This window comes from Lolium perenne, chromosome 3, assembly GCF_019359855.2.
Source record: "Lolium perenne isolate Kyuss_39 chromosome 3, Kyuss_2.0, whole genome shotgun sequence".
NCBI lineage: Eukaryota > Viridiplantae > Streptophyta > Magnoliopsida > Poales > Poaceae > Lolium > Lolium perenne.
Window position 1 is genome coordinate 264,536,025 of NC_067246.2, and position 11,174 is coordinate 264,547,198.

Sequence of the window (11,174 nt, forward strand, 5' to 3'; positions counted from 1 at the left end):
ACTTACGCTGTCCTGCTAGGGAGAGATTGGATCCACGCCAACTGTTGCATTCCATCTACGATGCACCAATGCTTAATACAGTGGGATGGAGATGAAGTAGAAGTCGTCCATGCAGACGATACAACCGAGGTTTCAACGGCTGGCATGAACGTTTGGGAGACGGAAGGCCAAGAGCCACTCTCAGGCATCACTTTGGACGACTGCGAGTACATCGACGTGTCAAAAAACGGGGTGAGGCTGGTCTTATCCACTGGCCTGACCGTGTAACAGGAGCAAAGTCTATGAAGGTACATGGGCAGGCCGATCCTTGTGATCGGCCCCCAAAAAAAATGAAAAGTAATGATCTTGTCTCAAGCATGTCACGTAGTCATAGTGAAGCACGAACATTGCAAAACCTTCATTGAGCGATTTAATCAACATGGAGGCCGATTCCAGCAATCGGCCAAAATTATCCTCACCATATGTTCTGCCTGTGTTCAACATCGATCGAACGGGCAACGGATTTACGTCGGCTGATGAGCTGGAAGAAGTCAACATTGGTCCTAACAGAGCCGATGTTCAAATAGAGTGCCTTGGATAACTGCAGAGCCGATATCTGCAGTAACCTGACAGATTCGGCTCGGGGGGCACATAATCAGAGGAACATGTGAGATACATGGGCAGTGAAATTTGAGTGGCCGATAGAAAAATCGGCCAGTAAAAAATCGGCCAGTAAAAAATCGGCCAGTGAAATTTCTCATGATGAACAGCCGATGCACAGCCATCGACTCTAGTACAAATTACACAGGATCTACCAGCCGCGTGTTCAAGACGCGTTTTTTCGACCAAGTCGGTCTTCAGTTCAGCCCCGAGGCCTTCTGCTTCCTCGAGGGAGTGAACGATGAGAGCTTCCTCAGCTTCAATGAGCTGTTGCCCGAACCTTCTCTTCGAGGACCTCCAACCCTTTGTGCAAGGTCGCCAGTTCAGCAGTGCTGTTAGAGGTGTCATCAGTTGCAGAGGAAGAGGTTAGCCGATAAGAACGACAAGGGGTCAGCATGCAACATGAGCCGAGGAGAGGATGGAGCTGCCCTGCCCTTTTTTGGTGGGAGTTTGGGAGACGGCAGGTTCAGGGGCTGACCTTTTCTTGAAGCCGACGGTGGCAAGTCTGGCTGGCTCTGCGTGGTGACTGTCTCAGAATTGACTGAGTTCGAGGCCCTTCAACTGAACTGTGCGTCCTCGCCGCTGTGCTCGCCTTAACTGAGGCTCGGGGGGCAGCTGATCTGGTAGACCCTCCGTTTTTAGAGCCGATTGGAGTGTTGTCGGCTGGCTCTGCATCATAACCTTCTTGAAGCGGTGAATTGTTGCAGGAGAAGACCACGAGCTATTGAAAGGAATGCTGAAAGGGGATCCATCATCATTGACGGGCTACGGGCCATCTTGTTGCTGCAAAGAAATAGAGCAGGGTTATAAAGCATCACTGAACCTATCGCGGGAGATTTGCGGCAGTGGCACCTGTTCTGCAGAGTATCAGCTTCAGCGTCAAGTTGTTTCAGCAACGGTCCTAGGGCTCTCCTGAAGGCATGGGTCTCCCACATTTATACACCAGCTCTCAGAGTCGTCAGTCGAAGAGTTGAAGGATAGATTGCGAGGGACCGATGCGTTACCATCGGCTCATTGGGCATTGATTAAGTTGACAATCGGCAAAGGCAGTATGAGGGGAAATCGGCTAAATTAGCATAAAGGAAATCGACAGAATCAAATTAAAGGAAATTCTTCATTGATAACGGGATTCCTTACATAAAAAGCTGAGCGCTCTCAAAAGGAAGTACCAGGGGATACATTGCCCCGATTACTACAGCTAATCCTATACGAAGGGTCCTATCTATGGGCCGTCGCTGCCCTCGTCGTCGCCGTCGTCGCCGCTGTCGGCGCTACTCCCGCTGACTCGTCGTCGGCTGCTGCCGCGGCCGCCGGCGGGGCCCTCGTTGTCCTCGTCCTCCTCGTCGGCATCATCGTCGCCGTCGAAGTCGCCGAGGTTCCCCGGCCGGGCGGGCGAAGCGCTGGGCCGGCGGGTCATCGGAGGAGGTGTCGTCCTCCTCCTCTTCCTCCTCCTCCTCCTCCTCGAAGGAGGAGAAGTCGTCCCAGGAGAAGCGATTGTCGTCGCTCTCCTCTTCCGTTTCCCCGTCAGCAAGGAAGCGGAGGTCACTTTCTCCGTCGGTCGAGGACTGGTCGTCCTCGGACAGCAGAGAAGTCGTGACGGACTCATCCCCGTCTTCTATGGCGCGGCGAATGTGGGCCTCGTGGGCCTTCTTTGGGTCCCACTCCGGCGTCGGCTCGCGGGAGGACGGGTGGAAAGACCCGACGAGGCGAGAGGAGGAAGAAGACATGGTGGCAGAGGAGGGCTTTTGGAGTGCTAATGCGAAGGGGATGAAGAAGTGAACTGTTCAGAGCGGTTAAATAAAGGGGATATGGTGGAGATTCAATGCCACAGCAGTTTAGAGGAGGTGGTACCCAAAGAAAAAACTGCCAAGTCACGCGGAGAAGTTGAGAAGGCAAGGCATCGTGATGAAGGATACTGCGATGGTTCTGCTCTGCTACGACATGACCCGACGAAGAAAAGACAGAGTGATTTTGGAATTATCAATTCCAAAACCAGGGGGGCATGTGTTATCACCAGAATTTGACCGAGTCAGAGGTGGGCCGCGATCAAGATGGGCTTGAAGAATATACATAGAAGAAATACGTGAACCGGCCTTATACACGAAGATTGGGCAGTTTGCCCTTGTATCTGTAAATATAGTAGGATACGTGTCGGTTAGATAAAACTTGACTCGTGCACGGTTGGGATTATTCCCACGTTAGAAAGTCTACGGACTATAAATATGTATCTAGGGTTATCGAGATAAACAACAATCACGTTCATCACAAACCAATTTTGGCGCATCGCCGACCCCTTGTTTTGAGGGTTTCTTCCGGGTAAGCATCATGCTGCCTAGATCGCATCTTGCGATCTAGGCAGTATACGTTTATTTGTTGTTCATGCGTTGCTCGTGCTGAAGCCTTTTTGATGGCGAGCAATGTAGTTATCATAGATGTGTTAGGGTTAGCATCGTTTTACCTTGCTACATGCTTTCGTTCATGCAACCCTTAGACGTCTAGCCGTCCTTACACCTTTCTTAGGTGTAAGGGCGGCACCTTGCTTGATCATTATTTAGTAGATCCGATCCGTTATGATTGTTCCTTGTTCTTCAAGGATTAGTTTAATATCTGCATAGTTAGGCCTTGCAAACGGGTTGAAGGATCCGGTGGCACGTAGGGTGCAGTTTGCTAACCCTAGATAAGATGGTCTGGGGATCAACTTCATGTTGGTTTTTAGGCCTTATATAGGGTTGGTTTATTGATACCGTGCGTGGCTGCTAGGCTCAATCACGAGTAGGATGTTCCGATTATGCGGTGAAAACCCTAAATCGTTGTAGATCGTTTTAGCTTTATGTTGATCAAGCAGGACCACCATGCTATCGTAAACCCTTTACGAATCATGGGTGGATCGGCTCCTTGAGCCGATTCACGGGAAAACCTGAGAGCCGATCGAGGCTCGTATTTAATGTTTACGTGTATGCCATGCAGGAAACCTAAGCGAAGCAAATCCATCACCTTCCTGACCAGGTATAGGTCAGGTGGCACGCCCTTGCACCAGCATCGGACGTGTGTGCAGAGTCTTTGCGGGCCGTCGCGCGAGGGACCAGGGCCAGCCGCAGCTCTGAGTTGTTCCCGGCTCTTCGTGTTGCCAGCCGTTGCTCGCCGGTGGGTTTCGGACGCCAACAGTTGCAGGAGTTTACCTTGCATCTGAGGCTACGCACCCTTATTCGGCCCACCGCCACTCCCCGTCTTCCCACGAGGGGGTTGTCCATGTCTGGTTGCACCACAACCACCTCCAAATCTTCCACCACCCCTTCCCCCACTGGCCATCTTGACCACCTCAACAAAAGACTTCTTCCCACTCTCAGCTCCCCACAAATTAGCAAAGTTAATCTTCGTGGGAATCGAGAGGTATTTTCCAGGAAAACATTTTGTAAGGGTGAACGATCTTTTGGCCACTAGGCCCTTCCTAACTGAAACTCGTGTCGGGACGAAAGCCACTACACCTCCTCTCAGTTCTCCATGGCAAGTTTATCGAGGATAGTACCTCCTTATTACAAGGAGAACACACATAATAAAACTACGCTTTCTGCATTCCACCATCAATGGACCTGATAGCATCAGGTGTCTCGAATCCGCGGTTGATGGCTGAAGGAGATGGGGTGTTTCTAAGAAGTGGGCCCCTTCCACGAGGACCCAACCGCCCCCGGCCACGGCTCTCATCCCTGCGTAACGTAGGTCCGGCCCTCGTCGGCGATGGGAAGCAGCTACGAAGTCGCTCCACCCGTAGCCGTCGACTCAAAATCGCCATAAATCTGAATCTCCCAGATCGGGAAATCCTCCGGAAGAAGGCACTCCTTCACTCCGGGCCCCAACTTGCTGAGGTGTAGGTTGCGCCGGCGAGAGAGGGCCTCACACCGGTGCCAAATCCCTCAGGGCGAGTTCTCTGGCTCCTTGAGACCTCCTTCCGCCCATTTCCTCATCGGACTGGACACATCCTTGAACTCAAACATAACTTGTGCCGCCGCGATCTGCTCTTCGATCCCTTGCCTTGACAACTGCGGGTGCCATCCCGCCGGCTTCACCAACCGCTTGACCGCCCACGGCAAGGCAAGGCACACCTGGAGGAGCAGCAGCTTCTGCCTCAGATTTGCTTGCCTTCGTTCCTCTGTTCGTCGCTCCTCCTCGCGCTGCCTCGCCGTCGCTTTGGATTCCTTCATCGAGGTCGCGAAGGGGATGAAACCCGCAACGTTTGGCTCCTTATTCGCCATCTCCGATCTCTGATGGCGAGTATCGGTGGCGGTGGACGCATGTGGAAATCGCCTATTCGTGATAGCAGGCATGAGAGAGTTTTCGAGGATAAATATTACCTGCTGCTGATTTGTCATTTTTGTTAAGCCAAAGAATCAAAGGTATTTTGGGTGGACATTTTGTATATGGGTACAATACTACATTATCTGTATCCAGATTGTTTGAAAACTTTTAAAGCATTGAAATCATGTTTTCAAGCTAAGAATTTATCCCAGTCAGCAGGTCAATACACTACCACATCGTATATGCTTATGTGGCGAGCAATCAAAAAAGAAGATGGATACGCATACAAGCAGTAATTTTTATTAACGTAAACTTTTGCTCCAGGCTAACTCGAGAATATGTGGGGGCTGGAAGAAATGCTCCACGATGTGCACGTAGCAGCCGCCGCAGTGGAATTTAGCGAGGGGCGGAAAGCGGCAAGCGTCGGATGGCGCGGCACGCGGGCGGGGCCCACAGCAAGGAGAAGCTTGCCGCCGCGCGAATCACTGCCTCCCGATGCCCGCCCTTCCGCCCACCGCTGTCGGCCGCCCGAGACCACGCCCGGTCCTCGCGCTCCCGCCCATCCCATGCGCCCGCCCCAACACGCGGCCCCCGTCCCAGCCAACCGAAACGCGGCGCGCCCCGCGCAGGTCCAGGCCCGCAGCCCACGATCCCGCAGCGGATCCCAGCCGGCAGCGCAGCGGGGACCGGCGGCCGGCCGCGCGCGCGCACCCACACGCGTCGTACAGGCGTCGCCCGCACGCACACGTTATTCTCGAGGAGCTACGGTCGCCATTCCATCCTACTCCAGCCAGCGCCGCGGATCGGATCGGATCGACCGACGCTGCTGCCGCCTCCTCCGCCGCGCGACTCTCGCGTCCCGTCCACACTTGTCTCCCGTGCCCACGTACGCCCGTCGTCTCAGATCTGAGCCGTCTCTTTCGCGAGCTGTCACCGTGTGAAGAAGGGTTTGAAAATAATGCTTCCTGGCCGCCGCCTGACAGCTGCCCCATGAGCAGTAATTACGTGCACAAATCTACTCCGCCCTTTGTTTCCAGCTCTGGCGGCGATTCAGATGTGATAAGTGAAAGCAATTACTGCTCACAATCAACCTCCCATGAGTCTGTGTCCGGAAGTATCCATGCGCAAGCCGATGTTTAATTCAGCAAACCATTCATTGTCATGTCGCACAGATGGCAGCACAAAACCGATGACTGAAACCGAGCGGCGCCATTCAATTCAGTGAATAAATATTTCACAGCTTTGCATCTATACAACCTTTTGGGGCAAAAGATGTTCTAGTAGAGACAGATTTTCTGAATAATCATCATGATCTTATGAAATACTACTTCGTTGCTACACACATAGTTCAAGGTTCAGATCACCATCACCTCAACGCCGGTTTCATCCGTCTAGACGAGCAGATCTCAGATCGGTACTGTTCTCGGCGAAAAAAAAGCTATGTACAAGTCTGTCTGGCTGGCAGGCTCCTCCGTCGGTCTCAGGCAACTAAACAAAAATACAGGGGAGAGAACCGAAGCAAAAGAAAAGAAAACGTTCCTGATCAAGGAAACAAAACGAGAAAACTACAGTCATCATCGTCTAACATCTGTCTAATTATCCGCAGGCGGCGGCTCGTTCAGATCCAGCTCAAACGCGGCCGCCCTGCGCGCGGTGGCCGCGGGAGGCGACGGGGACAGATCGACCACCGACGAGGAGTCGGAGTCGCTCTGCGCCACGGCGGCCACCGGCAGCGCCGTCTTAAGCGCGCGGTGGTACCCGGCCGCGGCGGCCGCCGCCTGCTCGTAGAAGAAGTACGGGTGCATGGGCGGGCCCGGGCGGGAGACGGGGTAGCCGTTGAACGGGAACCGCATGGCGCCGCCGCCGCCGGCCGCCGCGCGGTGGAAGAGGTCCAGGTCGAGGGCGGGCGGCAGCGGGAGGGCCTGCATGGGCGCCTGCCCGCCGCACCCGCCGCCGGTAGAGTCCACGGTGCTGTTGCTGCTGGGGCTCCCTCCGCCGGCGAGGAGAGGGGACGACAACGAGGAGGAAGGGAAGGGGAAGTTGGTCTTGGCCTTGGAGCCACGGAAGTCGCGGGCGGCGGCGTCGTAGGCGCGGGCGGCCTCCTCGGCGGTGTCGTAGGTGCCGAGCCACACCCGGCTCTTCTTCGCCGGGTCGCGGATCTCCGCGGCGTACCTGCCCCACGGCCGCTTCCGGACGCCCCGGTAGTGCGGGCCGCCGGCGACGGGGCCGACCCCTCCGCCGACGCCGAGACCGAGCCCGGTGGGCGGGGCCACGGGCGCCTTCTCCGCCGCCCTGGGCGCCATTCGTGCCGAGCAGGTGGTACAAGTGGCGTGCGCGTATGTTTTTGGTAGAGGGTGTGTAGGGAGGGAGGGAGCGGGCAGGCAGGATAAGGAGGCGAGTCGGGGGGCGGTGGGCATTTATAGGTGGGCGGGGGGTTAAAAAAGGGAAGTGAGTAGGGGAAAAGGGGAGCGAGCGGTGGAGCGCCGCGAGAGGGAATAAAACTCGGCGCAGTCAGCGACCGCTTTGACTGTCCTCGCCGCCGCCCCCCACCTCGTCTTTTGCGTGCCGGCATTTAAATTAGGCGGCCGCGATTTTTCACTTCAGCCCACCTTCAGAGTTGCAAATTACACAACGTATGCCGGGTGCCATCCGACGGTTTTGCTTCATGAATAGTTTCTCTACTATGCGTTATGCGTCATTCTTTCTCTCGCAAGATCATTTAATTTCCCTGCCAAAAGAAACCTCATTATTATGCACTAGCAGATAGTCCAACAAAAAAAACACTAAATAGCCCAAAGATTTGCCTTTGCAAGATTGTAAGCAACTATATTTTAGTAAGTCCAAGATTTTACAGAAAAATCCTGAAATAAAAGCAAATTACAAAGAGGTCCTTTATAGACTCCAACCATGCCGGCATCAAGCACGTGACGATGGCGCGTCGGAACCGCCGCTTCTCCACTGATGGTTTGCATCGGAAGAAGCCCCCTGCAGCCGGGAAACGGGGATCCCCCGCCCTCCCGCCGACGTAGCGGCCGACGGAGGCGAGGAATCCCCCGCTTCGGTGGATGCGAGGTGGATCAGACGGGGAAGACCACAAATTCGCCCTCAGCAGTGTAGCGGAAGAGGGGAGAGACATCGAGACTCGTCTCATACTTTTAGTCTAGCTTGCACATTTAAAATTAAAGGCATGTAAATGATTATTCACATTTTTTAGACTTTTGTATGTCACATGATTGCGCAATAAGTAGGTGTGCACCGTAGCATGCCTTGCAAGTGAGTTAGATGTTAATCCATTCAGCTATGTAATTACATTCCATATCTAGAGAGTTGTTAATTTTGTCGTCTTCAACTCACAAAATGCTTTTTTTTAATGGATGGTATATTTAAGGATATATTTAGTATTACAGGTTAATTATTGAGTGGCATTCTATGGAACAAGCATAAATGCCCACAATTTTACGCCCTGTAGGTATGTTGCTACTATAAAAGGATCGTTATTCACAACATCAAAAAATATTGGTAACCAGCAATAGTTTCTAACTACCCAGTTACAAATTGAATGATAGTGTTCGGTAAGAATTTTGGTTTTAACATTCTCGATAATCAACCTCTGCGTGATTTTGCTTTTTAGTTGGAAAAACTATTTGAAATTTATGGATTTGCTAATTAATAGTTTAAGTACTTTGTGTTGCTTACCTTCAAAGTTTTTAGTAATTATCACCTTACAATATCATCTTGTTACAAAAGAAACCTTTTAACAACAGTAGTAGATAGCTGACAAAAAAAAACTATTGAAATGTTAATCATGCTTAATTATGGTCCTTGTGCCTCACATGATTGTGCAACACTAGTTTGTTTGGTTAAAAGCATCTTGGCAAGTGTCACCTATTTAGTTTTGATCGACTTTCCCGTGATTTACATATATCTTGCTTTGTCTCGGTCTATGATTTAGTGGCATACAATTATTAACTCTTTTGAGCTACAATTGCTATATGAAACTTATCTAAAAGCAAATACATCGAGTTATCATACATGTTTATTATTGTACTATTACTATTTTCAAATGGTTATTTTTTGCATAGCAGGTTTCCGGTGGTAGCTTTACCAATGAAAATGCTAATCCACCTCATATCTCTTTGCTTCTCTCCTTTCTCTCTGCACAGGAAAAAAGGGCGAAGAGAAGAGCGTCTCGCTTGCCGGCGGCAGATCTGGTAGCTCCTCTCCAGCGGGGGCCTTGGGCTCCTCGAAGGGGTGTGAGCTGATGGACGCGTCAAGCGGATTTGTACAAATGTAAGCTATGTCGTGTTTAACTCACAAAATGCTTATTTTCTGATGTGTGGTATTTTAAGCACACAGTTGGTATCATTGATTAATTATTGTGTGTCATTCCATTACAATCATAAATATGCATAATTTTACGCCTTCCAGAAATATGGCTAATATATATAAACAACTTCTTTTCACAAAGAAAACAAACTAGGTAACTATAAATAGTTTTCCATCTACCGACTTGCTAATTAATGGATGATGTTGGATGATAGTTTTGATTTTCATGTTCTCGATAACTGACCTCGCAGAAGCCGAACATATTTTGCAATGATGTCTTAATATGAAAATTTATGAGGTCGGTAGATAATGACAATCATCAAGAAAAAATCAAAGTGTTTGGCATGGGCTATATATGGATTTGATTCTGCCTTTGAGTACTCATTGTTTGCATTTCGCGTGTGTCTTTAAGTTGTCTATTAAAATTTTAGCTTTATATTTTTCGGGCTTTATATAACATGTGATACGCGTATACTACATAAAATATATTAATTTATATTTTATGTATGCTTTGTAAGTAACTCATTTCTTCTATGACCATTGAATTAAATTTGGTAACATATTATATTAATATTTTGCTCATTTTACCATAACTTCCATGGAGGTTGATATATAGAAAATATATGATAATAAGTTACCACCTTACTAGCTCATATTTTTCTTTATAACATTTTTAATGTCATTGAGCAAAACAAATTCTGGTACAAAATTTTGTTTGCATGAGTGTTATAATATTCAATTATGCAAACAACAAGTTATATTAAAGGCATGTAAATCGATGGAATAATTTTCACACCGGCTAAGGTACCGCTAGTAATACTAGAATTGCCCCAAAACAATTTCACGGAAATGCTACCTTGTGGGAGTCATCAACCATTTTGGAAATCCGTTGGTGTCCACAAGTGGATTCTGCCCAAATTCATTTAAAGGTTTCCATATCCGACTTTAAAGAATCTGCCGTATAAGGATATACTAGTTCAAAGTAGTGGCCCTTTTACTGTATAGGATACACCATAGAAAATAGATTATCTGAAAATTAACTGGGATTATAATAACATTTCAAACCAGATAATACAATTGTCGGTAAGGCCAATATGACCGATAGAGTTGGTATCTATTGAGTTACCGAATTCATTTAGCTTGCGTGTCTAACTCTACATTTTATCACCAGAATGTTGATCGTGTATCTACTAATCGAATTTATATTTATACCATCTCGAGAATGCTTGGGTTTTCTCAGGAGTAATGTCTCTATCTTCTTAACTAACTGAACTCTTGGAGAAAATGGAAGATTAAATGTATCTTAATTTGTTCCTGAATTGTAATTATCTGCCCGTGAGAGTATTTATCTTACTAATGTTGTTTTCTGTATGAGTTTGTCGCGTTTCCGACTCGAATTGGCGTCCGGGATAGCGAAATCAAACCCACAATTGATCAGTGTCCTCTCCAACCTGAATCCGAGAAAAAATTATGGCAGATATGGTATGAGCGAAGTCTAATCCATTCCGTTCAAATAAGAAGGAAGGCCCTAATTTAGTTAAGCGCCGGGAACAACACGAGGGCAAATTACAAACGTTGTGCTAGTCTTCTTGATGTGTCAAATCGGTGATTCTGTAGTTGGAAAACAACCTAGGAGCTTGGTAGATCAGATGTTGGATGTGCCAACTGTGTGCTTTCTTTCAAAAAAAAAAAAAAACTGTGTGCTTATTATAGTATAGAAATGAAAATATTTCGAAATGACAGGACGAGAAGCGTTGCATGGTGGTAGCTGAAACGCGTGGCCAACAAACTCCTCCGCAGGACCCATCGCGTGAAATCCTCCAAAGGCGAGGTCCGGGGCGCAAAATCTCCAAGAAACCAGTGCCGAAAGGGAACAGGGGAAGCAAAGCCGCCGCTGGGTGGGACCCGGCCGGAAG

At 49.3% G+C, this 11,174-nt stretch overlaps 1 protein-coding gene across 1 annotated transcript; it reads right to left on the reverse strand.

Moving 5' to 3' along the window:
• Positions 1 to 6,223: 6,223 nt before the first annotated feature.
• Positions 6,224 to 7,329, reverse strand: LOC127344108 (ethylene-responsive transcription factor 8). Its single transcript, XM_051370327.2, has one exon. It carries the CDS (start codon positions 7,233 to 7,235, stop codon positions 6,525 to 6,527), a length of 711 nt encoding a protein of 236 aa, XP_051226287.1. The 5' UTR covers positions 7,236 to 7,329; the 3' UTR covers positions 6,224 to 6,524.
• Between the last annotated feature and the right edge of the window lie 3,845 nt (positions 7,330 to 11,174).